Source organism: Copidosoma floridanum, unplaced genomic scaffold (genome assembly GCF_036245765.1).
Source record: "Copidosoma floridanum isolate Cflo_tuat_1 unplaced genomic scaffold, Cflo_Japanese_pri ptg000007l, whole genome shotgun sequence".
Classification (NCBI taxonomy): Eukaryota; Metazoa; Arthropoda; class Insecta; order Hymenoptera; family Encyrtidae; genus Copidosoma; species Copidosoma floridanum.
In genome coordinates this window covers 16,296,256-16,311,094 of record NW_028321884.1, presented here as the reverse complement: position 1 = coordinate 16,311,094, position 14,839 = coordinate 16,296,256, and the positions used below count along the sequence as shown (strand labels likewise).

The 14,839-nt window shown below is 31.7% G+C and overlaps 1 protein-coding gene across 1 annotated transcript; it reads right to left on the bottom strand.

The window, feature by feature from the left end:
• Positions 1–2,043: 2,043 nt before the first annotated feature.
• LOC149375460 (uncharacterized) lies at positions 2,044–3,676 on the bottom strand. Its single transcript, XM_089589134.1, has 3 exons — positions 3,649–3,676; positions 2,670–3,187; positions 2,044–2,565 (listed from the first exon to the last, which is right to left on the bottom strand). Exons 1-3 carry the CDS (start codon positions 3,674–3,676, stop codon positions 2,044–2,046), a joined length of 1,068 nt encoding a protein of 355 aa, XP_089445260.1.
• Between the last annotated feature and the right edge of the window lie 11,163 nt (positions 3,677–14,839).

Genomic DNA, 14,839 nt, shown 5'->3' with positions numbered 1-14,839 from the left:
ACCAACTTCTTCATAAATACCTTATTTTATCAATCACCAAAGTTACATTTGATACGAATTTTCAAAAAGTGCATCTCAAAATACAAAATAAAGAAAAATTACTGTAAAACTTATAATATGTAAAGAAAGAGGCTGTGACTTCAATAATATTTAAACAAATTTTTGACTAGTATTTATTATTTATTCATTCAAGATAGTTGAAGATGTTGTTAATCTTCTTTTACACAATAGGTTTTTTTTTATACTTTGGAAATATTTTTAGCCATCAGTCTAAAATAAAATGCAATTTTTAAATTCATATCAAAACATCTTAGACTTAAGGTTTTGTCAGGACTGCACCTTACGTATCAAAACTAAAAAAAAAGTTTTTATAAAAGAACTTTGTAGAAATTGCGGTTTTTAATATGTCAACAAAATTTTGGTACAAAAAATAAATAAAGAAATAAAATAATGCATTAAATATTAATGTGGATAAAAGTAGGCACGTCTGTTTGGCTTAAGAGTTTTGAATCTGAAATCCGAAAGCAAGTTAAAAATGGTCATACTTACGATTATTAAGAGGAATAAAAAATCTTAGAGGCAGAGAGTAATCAACTGTAATTGTATGGTAAATAAGATTATCTGCTATTGAAGTATTGATTCGTTTTTTCATCGTTTTTAATTCGGTTGGCCGTGAATTTTTAATTACTTATTTTATAACACATTTTCTTGAACGATAAATATTTCACGTGTAATGTGTGCACAAAAGTGTGTGCTGATTGACAAAATGACAAAGAAGCTTAATAAATTTTTTGAGATCTTAATGCTTTGTAAAGAGATATTTTTCCATTCGACAAGAGCCAACTGACAGTGCTTTAACTTTCAGCAAATAATAAACTAATACCAAGGAAAAATATAAAATAATTCGAGCTTGTACTCAATGCTCATTTTTCATGAGTGTAAATTTTGCATTTTCCTAATAAGCAAAAAAATTTTAGTTACAACCTGAGGCCTAGATTCCTTTAGTACCAAGTTCATTATATATAATAATAGTTGAACGAAGGGGCAGTATCTTATTTTACTAGAATGTAATTCAAACTGTATTAATAAGTAACGAGTAATACAATATACCATCGTATTTACTAACAACAATATCAGTACATGTTGCAATAATGTAAATGCAATATAGTGCCAATTACATGGACATTTGTTTGAAAACTACTTAAATATACGAATAATGGTAAGGCAAATAAAAAAGGCAACATTTTTACATTCATTACTAAAAAATTTTAGCTTTTTCATTTATATGAAAATATAAAAACGTAACAGCTGTTTTATTACACTGTACCTTTCTTCGTGATAGAGGGTTACATACTAAACGTATTCTCAAACTCCAAGTTCTTGTCTCTATTATTTTCTTTACCACCATTTTAAAAAAGGTTTTTTATTAAATAAAGACCACCACAATCGATTACTAAAATAAATGGTTGACATTGTTTGGTTTTTTTTAAGATATATGACTATAGCGGTGTTTAAAATCATTTGATGAATAAATTACTCTTACAGGGCTTTAAACTTCTTATAAAAAAAAATACAAACAAATAAACGTTTAGTCAATAAACTGGTGTAAATCATCTAGTGAACTGTTTTATAAGTAATTTTAGTCACTGGCTAATTTTTTTCATTACTAACATACCTTAGTGATCAAATAGATTGAAAAATTAAAAAGTTTGTTATGAAAAATTTAATAATAGTGAATAATAAATCAAAAATAAAAAGTAGCTTTATCCAGATACCTTTTTCCAGAAGATCTGCGGAAACTTTTTTGGCAGCATCCAGTCGTTCTTCAGATAGGCGGAAAGGGCGCTTAAAGGTTGGGCGTCCTGTGGTGCTGATTGAGTGCTTCACTGGTAGTCCTGGGGGCTGGACAGAAGTGCTGCTTGGCTTGAACAGGTCTGCGAATTCTTTGCACAGCTCAGCATACTTTTGTACGAAGGTGCTACTGTTTTCGTAGAAATGAGTGACTGTTGAAACCGATTACAGAGGCATCCTGTCAAGGACTCCCTACAAGGCGAGGCCGCTGAGGGGATCTGTAAGCCTGGCGGCTTCAAGATCGAGTAAGAGCCCGTAATTCATCAGAAAATCCGCACCAATAATACCGTGTAGCACGTTGGCAATGGTGAAGGTGCAATTGAAATCTCTTCGGAGACCTAGGTTGAGCGACAGCTTGTGTGTGCCGAAGGTCTGGATAGTCGACTGGTTGGCGGCGTATAGCATGATTGGCTGCTGTGGTAGCTTTTCTTGGACTGTTGACATTAGCAAGAGCAGTAGGACCGAGCCAGTGTCCACGAGAAAGCGTAGGTTAATGCGCTTGTCGCACATGTGTAGGCGGTTTTCAGTGGTGCGTATGCTCACCTCTGCCACCTGATCCAAAGGTGGCATTAAGCGTTTCCCTGTCCCAGTGCGATGGGTGCACGGTAGGAGCAGGGCTTCATGCAGCGTATGGCTGCTGCTCCATGCTTGTTGTGGTACCAGCACCGGGAAGGCGAGGTTGGCGTGGCTGCGGGTGACTGAGAACGGCCTCGGCTGTGGGAGCGGAAATTCCGTCCATGACAGTTGTTGTTGTTATTGTTGTTGTTGTTGTCGTTGTTGTTGTTGTTGTTGGTGTTGTTGTTGTTGTTGTTGTTTACCGTGGGCTGCTCGAGTTGCTGGCGTGTAAGCGCGGTGAAGTGCGCTTTTGCGAGCCTAAAGGCGGCGACTTCCTGAGTGAGGTCCGGATGTCCGGCTTGACCTGTAGGGAAACTAATGGAACGTGGTGCGTGACTCACAGGCATTACAGAGGTTCCGGTTTTCAGCAGTTTATCAGCGGCCTCTGCGAGCTTGGGCATGTCAGCGTGTTCAAGCACTCGAAGCAGCATGGCAGCGTTAGGCGGTAAAAGGTCTAGCCACCTGACCTTGAGGGCTTCGTCTGTAAAGTTGGCACTAGCGTGGCTTTTGAGGTTGCGCCATAGTTGAGATGGTTTCATGTCACCAAGCTGTAGACCTGAGAGCACCATTTGTAGCTGCTTCTCGCGCGAATCGGACGTCCTAGAGAGAATTGCTTCTTTGATTGTCGTGTATTTGTCAGTCTCAGGCAGGTCGCTGATGATGTCTGCAAGCTGATCAATGGCGTCGCTGTCAAGTAAGCTGACGATGAGGTTGTACTTCGCTGCATCGTTGACGACATTGTGCAAAAGTCTCACATATTTTTTCAAGTTTAACAGGCATGGATTCAAAATTTTCGGTAGGGCCAGAGTGCATGAGCTTAGCGTAAAATTTAACTCTCAAAATTTTTAATGGTACAACTTCGACGCAGTAAAAAGAGAACGACATTAACAGGAATCTTTTAGCCTTTGAAAATCATAGTATTTCATGGCTGCAAAGTGAAAAATAAAACGAGCTTTGAATGCCCAGGAAATCAAGATGCCCCTGAAGAAAACCACCAATGCGCAGTTTTTAAAAAATAAATTAAGTTGGGCCAGCCTATTTGCTTGCTTATTAAAAATAAACGTGTAATTAACATTATTGAGAGAAATAAGGAAAGAAATGCTATATTCTAAAAGCTTGAGGGAATTTTAATAAAGCTGATGTCAAGTGGAACTCTGCCACGAGTTAAATTGACGAAAATACCTGTAAAATAAGGTGGTCTTTCGAGCATATTTAATTTAATACATCCCTTTAAAGTCTCTTAAAATTTTTTGGGTACGTCTTTGCATGAACTTGTGGCAATAAGCGTAAAAATCTAAGCCTTCGGCACTTTTGAGATTAAGAATTAAAGTGTGTTCAAACAGATGTAACCACATCTTATAAGTGATAATTTTTTCGATGGCCATAGCTGCAACGATGAAGTTACCCCCACATTTGATACAGCCAGATTTGTAAAATACAACATCAGTAGAGTCTAACTACTTCCAGAAAAATTTTTTTACGAACTACCACAGAAAAAGTAGGTTTCCACACAAAAATACACTCTCAAGTATTATGAATAAGTCACCAGCATATAGGGAAAACATAAACACATCTTGTATTACAACGCTATACGTAGAATCAGCGTTAAATTGAAGCTGCCGCTGACGTTGCTTTTTGTTGTTGCTTTTATTCCTTATTATATCACCACAATGTTGTTTTTAACCATATTAAATCTTAAATTATAGTTGTACATGAATTCAGGAACGATCTTGAAGAAAATTCGTAGGATTTATACGCTTGTACTCGTATTATTTAAGTAGACAGTAAAAGATTCTAATACGCTTATCTAACAATGGATGCCAAGTGCGTAACTACATTATTTTGGTTCTGTCTGTTCATTGCTTTGCTGTTATGTATTTTTTCTACCCCAAATTAAATGTTTATTACTTGAAAATTAAGTGGTAGCTAGTGAATTATTTGATTCTTATTTTGTGATGCTATTTTTTTCAATGTTTCGAAAAATGTTTAAAGTGCAAATAAGCTTTTTTCAAAAAAATTACAGTATTTTTACAAAATAAAAAAAGAAAAGTAGATTTATTTAATTTAATATACACATAAGATGAGTGACAAAATTACTACTTTAGTTTAGCTTTAGAATATAACCTATAACTAATACTTAAATTTAACTCTCAGTTTTAGCAATTACTATTATAGAAGTATCAGCAATCTAAGAAAGAAAATAATGTACGATAGTATAAAAACAATATTTTTTTAATTTTAAGTAGAAGGTTGTGAAATCGTAGTAATGATTTTAAATATATATATATATATATATATATATATATATATATTCACACATACACACACATACATAACTATATATATATATATATATATATATATATATATATATATATGCACTTCTTTAAGGGGGCTCCTACGACTACTGCTGAGGTCAAAGACTAACAAAAAATAAAGTTTTGTTTTTTAATAAACAAATGTGTCTGAAAATCATTATAATATTTTTAATAACGCATGAAGTGAGAAAAATAATATTTATGTGTGTAGTTTAACTTTGTACGAAAAATTAATTATTGTTTTGACCAGTCTAGTGCATACGAGGGTACGCCACCCATAGAGGTATAAGAATAGAGGGGAAAAGCGCTATACTAACCCATTAGCGGCAGCGACAGCATAACTAAGTCAAACGGGGCATCTGTCCTTGTTGCCAAAGCCACGTTATTGGCTACTTCTTCGTTCTGGATCCTACAGTTGATTCAATCTCATGTATGACTCGACCAATAACACAACTGCCAGACAAAGACAGATGCCCCGTTACGTAGCGAATTCTGCTGTCGCATATCACGTCCCCTTTTCTCCTCTATTCTTATACCTCTATGACGCCACCAGACCAGACCACCTGTGTTGGTGTAGTATAGCGATGTAATATATAGGAATATGGTATATATATGTCGTGAACAAGTACGTCTGCTACCCACGTGACCTCCTGACCTCCCGGACATTATTTATTTATTTCCATCACAAATATCTCGCTAAAATGGTCCTTTATCCACAATTTTTAATACAGCATATTACAGAGGAAGACTTCATCTACAAAACGTATATATTCAGTCTGCTGGGACATTCAATTTAGGTTTATTATAAACGAAAACAAATTGTTTTTCACGTTGCCCCATAGGAACACGTGCTAATAGTTACAACTTTGAGCTCAGATTTCTCAAAATTTCGACCCATTCGAAATATAATTTAGACCACCATTAAATTCAGTAGACTTTTATTTACAAGAAATAATATATCTCTGTTTAAGGACTTTCGTGAAGGAGCCCCCTTGAAGCAAGTAACATCGATTATTTCACTTAATTTGATGAGTTGCAAAACATACAGTTTCCAACGATATTTTTTTTTTTTTTATTAATTTTACCGTGTAAAACTAAATATTATGCTAAAGTGCTTTAGAACTACAATGTTATTTAGAGAACATAATATGTTTGAAACTTCTTAATATTATAGTAAATTGCGTAAATGCATTTCTGTACACAGTCAAATTAAAAAAAATTATTATCTTACCTTACAAAAATTTATCTAATAAACGTTTTATTGTAAAAAAAATGTTTTTTTTCCAACTTCAATCAACATGAGTCACGTATCATGTGCATCAGGTGTTTTAGTACTCATTTTTAGATTGTGGTTAATATGGAGTTTCGATTTTTGTTGTTTTTTTTTTTTTCAGAAAAATGGTCTCGTAATTATCAAAACATCATTACTTTACAGTAAAATATTGAAACTTATACAAATCTACAAATCGCTGGCTTGTAATTTCTAATAGGAACCCAAAAAAGTGCGTTCGATCGATAAAATGATGTACCTACCAATGGGGCAGTGACTAATTCAAAGGGAAGATTATAGGGAAGATAAGTGTGAAACAAAAACACCTGCAGGACACGTACCTCGCACGTACCGATAATCGTTAATATATTATAAGCAGCGCTGTGCAGCAGGAGGTCGTAAAACTGAATTGTCATACTCATTGAACGCGTCAGTACTGACACATGATATTTAAGGGGTGCGAGTATTTTCTCGATTCAACAGCGTAGCTACTTTGTCGTATGCCAGAAAATACAGATGATCTATTGAAAGTGAGCGCGCGGTGGCTCAGTTGGCTAGGTTGTGGATCGGCACGCGGGAGACCGTGGTTCGATTCCCGGCCATAGTGCGACTTTTTCGGGCAAGTACCTCTGTGATTTTTCACATGTGCTTTTTCACCACGCAATGCTCCTCGAGGAGGGTTTAGGCGACCTTCTCGCAGCAAAATTGCCTAATTCCCCCTACCCCCCTCCCAGTGATGGGAGGCCTCCCATCCCTCTTCCCTTCCTTCTCCCAAGTGCTAAGTGCCCATAGTAGTGCCCTTATTAAAGGAGCCGGACGTAGAGCACTATAATATAAAAAAAAAAAAAAAAAAAAAATCTATTGAAAGTAAAGGGAGTGGAAAGGGGGAGCTTAGGAAAAACCTCAAAAGCATTGGGCTGCTATAATTAAATGTCTTTAATCGCAGTTGCAAAGGGGGTGGGTTTATTGAGTGAGGGTCTTTTGCATCTACGTATAAAATAAAGCCTCATTTTGGTATTTATTACTGTTTTTGGGACCACCTGCTATTCGCACATTTTCTTAACTTTTGAGATTATGGCTTGAAAAACGTATGTAATATATACTTTGAAATAAACACACTGAGGAAAATAGTGTTGAAAAAAGTATTATAACTGTACTAAAAACCATCATATTTTTTAGAAGAGCTCATACATACCCACCTAATAATGCAAATTATTACGTTTAAAGTAATTTTTATTATATTTTAAGCAATTTTTATTATGTAGCAGCCCTCAAAAAAATTATTACGCGGCTTAATAAAAATTATCATGTCTAACATAGTAAAGAATGTGATAGTAAGATTTTTGTTATTTTCCATAGTAAATTTTTTTGTCATCGTTTTCAAATGTCCCACATTTAGAAGTAGAATATGCGATGTGGCATAATTAAATTTTTTATTCCACTGAATTGCTAGGAACGTTCATACTTACGATTATTAAGAGGAACAAAGAAATTTTCAGGAAGAAAGTAATCTAGTGTGATTATGTTGTGAATAAGATCTGCTTTTATTAATGTGTCAGTTTGTTTTTTTTTGGTGTATTTAATTTGATTAAATGTTAATTTCCACTTACTCATTTCAAGACATATTTTCTTTGACGATAAAAGTTTTATGTATAATAGCTCTCATATACAAAAATATGTATTGATTGACAGAAAAAGAGTAAAGCTTAAAAAATTGTTTAGAATGTTGATTCTGTGTAAGGAAACATTTTTAAACGTGACATTAACCCACTTATAATATGTTCACTTACAGTAAATATCAAAATCATACTGAAGTAAAACATAAAAACTACTCAAGCTAGAATTTCATTTTAAATTTTCTTAAATATGAGTTATGACACTTTTTTGTAAGAAAAAGATTTTTAGTTATAACTATAATGCTATAGCTTAACACCCAGATTCCTCTAATCCTTAGTATATTATATATAATAATAATTAAACAATGAGACAGCGTCTAATTTTACTACAAAGTTACTCATAGTGTAATAATTAGTTAATAAATAATTATATATTATATGATATCAAGTTACATTTATATTAGTACCTGCTGCATAAATATAAGGTCAAATTTATAAAGTGCATGAAAAATTTCGAAATTACCGTACTTTTAAGACTTCAGCATTTCTTAAATTTCACTTTTGTCGAAAAAGTATTACTTCAAGCATGAAAAGTGTACGGTTAAGGAAATAATGAAGACAACTTGACATTTATCACTCTAAAATTTTCACACTTTTATTTATGTTGAAACATAAGGAGTAACAGCTGTTTCAGTACACGGTTTCCGTCTGTCTGAACGTTTTACAAACTAAACATTTTTTTAAACGTTCGGTTGTGATATTTCTTATTCCCTAAAGTATTATTTAAAAATAGGTCTTCATTAAGTAAAGACCGCAACAATTAATAATTTAAAGAGCGTGAATACTAGCTTTTCAATCAAGTGCAAACAGACTATCTTGTTTTACAACATCTACATCAGAGTAGAACTAACAACTCACCGCATTGACAAAAGAACAAATTTGGACAGCTTTTTGACCAAACACACAACAATGCAGCTGTCGAAAAGGATGCTAAAACTAGATAGAAAGATCACGTGCCGAAAAAGATTTATTTAAAGTTTTTACTTAAAAGTGATACACTCAGAACTTTTTTTTTAAATAAATAAAATTTAATTTCATACCATGAATTAAAATACAGGACCAAAAGTAAATAAGTTAGTCAATAAAAAATAGAATATCAAGAAAAAAATCTAGAAATTTAGAATACAATAGATTTTTAATGTCAGAGACACTTAAAAGATAACAGCAATTATCATAATAACAACAGTGTATGTGAGAGCCGAGATAACCATACATACAGACGCGAATACTTTAATCAGTTTTTTTTTTTTATTATGGTGGAAAAAAATTTTGAAATTGAGTTTTTTTGGATTAATTTACAATGCTAAAGAGTTTATGACAACAAATTGTGTGGAAAAGGATGCTTTTACAAGAAAAGCTGATGATTAATACTATTATGAAAAAAATTTAGTTTTAATTCTATGAGTTTACGAACAAACCGAATAATACCCAATAGTTTATATCGAAGTCTAGCTTTAAGCATAAAAAAGAATTAAGGAGAAACATCATTATTATAACGAGAGCAAAAAAACCGACTATAGTAGCTAAATAAAGAAATGTACAGATATTTTTCACATTTTATCTAACAATCCAATTGACGAATTTCAGTAAGTCATAATTCAAGTATACAAAAATAGTCTTATTTTTAAAAGACTGCCATATTTTTCAGTCATACTCGTCAATTCGCAACGTTCTAAACTATATTAGTTTATCAAATCCCATGGACTTATATCATATTAGACCAATAGTGTTGCTTATTAACGCTCCTTCTTAAAAAAGTCCCAAATTAATTCATATTGTAAGCAACAGCACGAAATTTTTATGTACATACAGTATTTAAAGTTTATAAGCTTAAATTTAAAAAATTTCAAACATTCAAATCAGTGAGAATAGTAACATGATTTTTTTCCGAAGTTAAGAATTCGTTGTCTAGTTTTTTCAATCTACAAGAAACATAGAATTATTAAAGAGTTTTAAGTAAAAAAAAAACTGACGTATGTATGAGAAATGACACTACGAAGAATTTATTGTGCTACTTAAGCAAAACTATTTTGGATAAAATAATAGTATATCGTTTCAAAAAACGATTTAAAAATGTCTAACCTACTTAGCTTACTTTTAGCAGAAGATTTTACATAAACTTTCATAATAACATATTGGATCATCAATCAAGCCACAATCTATCATGCTGACACGAATATTTAGACAATTTTTAAAAATATTTTTTAAGGCTTACAAAGACAATTGCCAATATTGGTCAAAATTATCAACAGCCTCCATTATAATATTGAATTCACAGTCAATAAGGAAGAAAACAACAGTTAGAGGTTTCGAGATATTACTAATACTGGGGTACGAGTTTGCTTCAATTTTTGCATTTATCATAAACCAAAATACAAAGATATCACAGTTCACATTAGATAGAGGTCGAGCAAAAAGAAATATTTCTGTCATATATTTTGGAATGCCCTAAGATATTATTTAAAAAAGACTTAAGTTACACAACACAAAAGTAGTATTCAATGTATCAATAACATTTGAATTTTTGCTTTAAAAATATTAAAAGAAAAACTCAAAAGTTACAACATCTGGTGTAACTTGTTTCAATAGCGGTTTATGCAAAAAAACTATATTTTTGACAAATAGGTTAAAATTTTGATGTACGAATTATTGAGCATTATAACGCTTTCATAAAAAAAGTAATAATTACACAACACTGTCCATTTATTTCAATGCAATCACAATTTTAATCTTGAATAAAAAATTTAACGTTGAGCCACGACTAGCAAGCTAATAGACACCTTAGAAGCAGTTCAATTTATTGGCTAGCTTAGTAATACGTGTTGGCATCATATTGATGACATGTTACGCTGAATACGATGAGTTTGTAATACTCTTTGTCTGAGAAAGTACGGTGTTCTGGAACAGCTGTTACATGTTTAAGTCTCACATGAATGTAAAAGTGACAATTTTTGTATGATAATAAACTTTAAGTTGGTGTGTACTAGATTCTGCACTATTAATTAAAACATAAATCTTGATTAAGTAAATACCACAATAATCAACTACTAAGATGTATGTTTGACATTATTTTGTTTTTTCAAAAACAGTTGTGTAATAAGGCGTTATGAATAACTTAATAAATTAGATACGCTCATAAGACTTTAATTTAAAAAAAAATCATAAATCTATGCCGCTATAAATAAACAAGTGAATTGTTCGATAATTAATTTTAGTTAGTAACTTTTTTTTGCGTTATTAAATAATTTTATACATTAAAAAATAATAAAGTTTATTATAAAAAACTAAATTGTTGTGAGTATTAAGTCAAAAACAAAAAGTAGCTTTAAGAAAAATATAGATTGCTTCAAAATTTTGTCATAATTTTGATTCTTTGCAACTTGGCCTACGTGGACTCGCTCCTCCTCTGCTTAAAAATAAAGACGAAAGGAGGGGAAGTTAGGAAGGGGTTGACTGTTTTCATGGGCGTGACTTTTTTCCTATTCGATGGCCGAAAAATTTTGGTGGTGGGGAACATAACTCCGAAACCTTAGCCCTTAAATGTCCAGCGCTAGCACGACACTGTCTCACAGTGCGTCAGCTAGACAACACCTCAACCCAAAGTGACCACTTCAATAAGATATTATCTCTCTAGTTTGACATAGGAGCCCAGTATTTAATCAGTGTTTATTAGTGAAAAGTGACCCGTAAAGTTTATAGTATCCAAACCTCCAGCTTTCAAAGAAAGTCAATTTCAGCTGTGCTGAGCTGAATAAAAGGAACTCTTGAAAGTCACTTTTTACGTCACAAGAGCCAACTTATTAAGTGAGTACTTGCTTAAGTCCTGTCTCTAACGAAAATAGATTCATTTTACTCTTGGCGAAATCATACTTGGTTTTTTATCATGGAGCGTACTTGTTTTATCAAAATAATTACAGAGTGGCAAATTTTTTAATTAAAAACTTTTATTAGCTTTATAATGCAAAGTAAGTAGATCATTTATTAAATTTTGTATTTTTATTTCATTTTTTTATCTTTCTTCTTTTTATTAATTTTTTTTAGTAAATTCAAATTAAACTTTGTCCTGTCTTTATTAAAGGAGTGAAGAATTTGTATAAAAACAGCGATGTCTTGATGTAACGTAACGTAATACTTGCAACCAAACTTTCCTGTAATAAGGATGACATTAAAAATGCACTCTTTTTAAATTAGTAATTTTTCAACTTTTAAACGTTTATTGCGACTTCAGCAGACCAAGTAGAGTTTTCACCTGGTTACGAGTTTCATTACAGCAATTACGAAACGTCTCTTATGCCTGGTGCTTGCCTTGACAATATTCTCTATCAATTATCAAAGACTCTATTTTTTTGCGATCCTTCTTACATAAAATTTTCTGAAAATATTATTGTCTTGCTATTTCGTTCATTTTATTATTTAGACACCTTAAATCTTTTTATTTATTTTTTAAAAAAAATCAAATTAAAAAATGCAAAAAAAAAAATAATTGTTCAAAACAGCTCTTAAAATTAGGAATAGAATTCATAAGCATTTGATTTCAAAATAATCTAAAAATTTAGCTTTATTATTAATGGTTGTTAAATTTCAGAGTTCAAAGTGCATATAAATTTTTACACTAATATTTTTTATTATTTACCATCAAGTTAAAACTTTTTTAATGCACTTTGTTTTATATCCGGTAAAAACTCACTATAACCCTTTTGTTTAATCAAAAAAACTTGTATCGAATACCACTACCTGTCTGAAAAAGTCTCTAAGATCGAAGCACGTTGGTACTCAACAACATATTTAATTCACAGTTAAAACTGTATTTTTTCATACTTTACCATGCAATATCGTGACAAATGTTTAAAAAAAGAAATAATAAAAAAGCGTCTTTTACAGGTATTATGACCACTCTGTTCAAGACTTAAAAACAAAATCAGTACTGTTGTACAAATTTTAAATCCTACTTAAAAACATATTGAGATAAACATGTCATAGTCTTATTTTCAGAACTCCACGTAAAATACATTATTAAAATCATTTATTTAACTATGTGAATAATATATACACATACACATATATATATATATATATATTTTCTTTATTTTTTTAGCTTAGAATGATTAAGTTATACTGTCTCGTGTTTTTTTTTGCCATTGTTCCATTTATACTGTCTTGTTCAACTAAAAGTATAGAAAATCATGTGCCTTTAATGATTGACGTACAAAAGCTGTATAAAACTACTAGTATAGGGATTGTATATAAAGGAAACGAAGGTGAGAAGCGTTAAGTCACTAATTGGAAAGGTGAATATTAAAAATTAATAATTTTCTTTTGAAACTACAGATATACATTCAGTAGTGAAAATTGTGCGAGAACTTTCACGTGAATTCATTTACTCGGTGGCCGTTGCCATCCCAGACCTTCCGGCAAAGTACCCAAAAATAAAAAATTACTCCAAAACGCTTTTCGTCGCGTTTATTAATACTGACGAGGATTTCAAGAAGTTCTCAAATTTCTCGAAAGGTAATAATTTATCACCTCACGTGTGGCTGCTTATATTGCAGCCACCTACTACTGAAGAGATTCATAGTATCTGTTTACACCCGAAAAAAAATTATCTACACTTGAATCTTGCAAGCGAAGTACTTGTCAAATGTGGTAATAGTTACGAGATTAAAGAATGGTACGCCGTCAGTCCCGCGGCTGGGATACGAGTTGAGGAGTTTCTGGAGTGGAAAAAAGGGACTGGGCTAATTGCAAAAGAAAGTCTAAATTTATTAGAGAGACGGAAAAACTTTACAGGTGCTTCGATTACAATATACACGAAGGTAAAAAATATGTTTGATTTAAATTTTGTTAAAAAAAAAAAGAAAAATAATAATAATAATAATAATAATAATAATAATAATAACAACTACACTTCAAAGGATAATTTATTTTATGGTATTATTCGTAGCCTTCCACTTTTCATGCTCGAATGATTGAAGACCTAAAATCAAAGACAGGAATATCTGTCACGTATAAAGATGTCTCTCATATTACTAAGGACGACGATGAAACATCAAGTGATTCTACTAAATCATTAAATGACAGTAGCATCCTTGAAGGCACATTTGTATCACAAAAAAAACTAGATAAGAGGGATATTACGATTGAACTATCAGATGAACAAGATTTGTTTGTTTATAAATTACCAGATACCATGGACATCCCATGGCATGCTTATCTTGAGGTAAACAAATTTGTATTTCTAATTGTTATAATTTTGTGCATTTACAACGCTGAAAAATACTTGATTTTAAAAAGGTTTTCAACAAGAACATCTGGTTTTACTTAATTATAGTCATAATTATTTCATCAATATTATGTTCTATAATTATAACAATGAGTAATGATAGAAGAAGTTTTATACATAAGCTATCCGATGGTTTCTTAGTTACATGGAGGATTTTTTGTCATCAGGAATTTGAAGGTAAACTGTTGAAAAGACTCTTCTCTAGAACTCTAATATTCAACTTTTTTGATGAATTGGTAATATATTACATAAGATTTTTATAATTATTAAAAACTATTTTATGTCATACGATTAGGTTATGGTAGGGTTATTCCAATCGGGTCTGCTGTAGTAAGTTAATACTTAACTAAAGAAACGTTTAATATGTAAAAAGATAAATGGCATATTCATGATTTATTAATGCGTACGCATAAACTATTTAACAAGCAACACAATTTATGTGGCCCAGTAAATTGAAAGGACATTCGTAAATATTTAAATTCCGGAATTGTTGTAAACTATGTTAAGTATCGTTTTACTAATGTTACAACAAAAATTTTATTACAAAACGTTATTGCTTTCCTTAAAATGGTAAGAAAGGGCTACGTTGGAATTTTAGGTTTGTATGTATTTTAAAATTTTTTTATCATAACGACTTTTAAAATATAAATATGGTGGTATAAGAATGGGTAAAGAATACGTGTTTTTTGAATTCTCTCATACATCTTGTTCAAATGATGCTTTTAAACTAGAAAATAGAATTCTTCTACGAAAATCTAGTTTAAAAATAAACTGTTACAACAATAAGTGTCTACCAGCTAGATGTCCAAAAAGCTAAGAGGAAATTTGC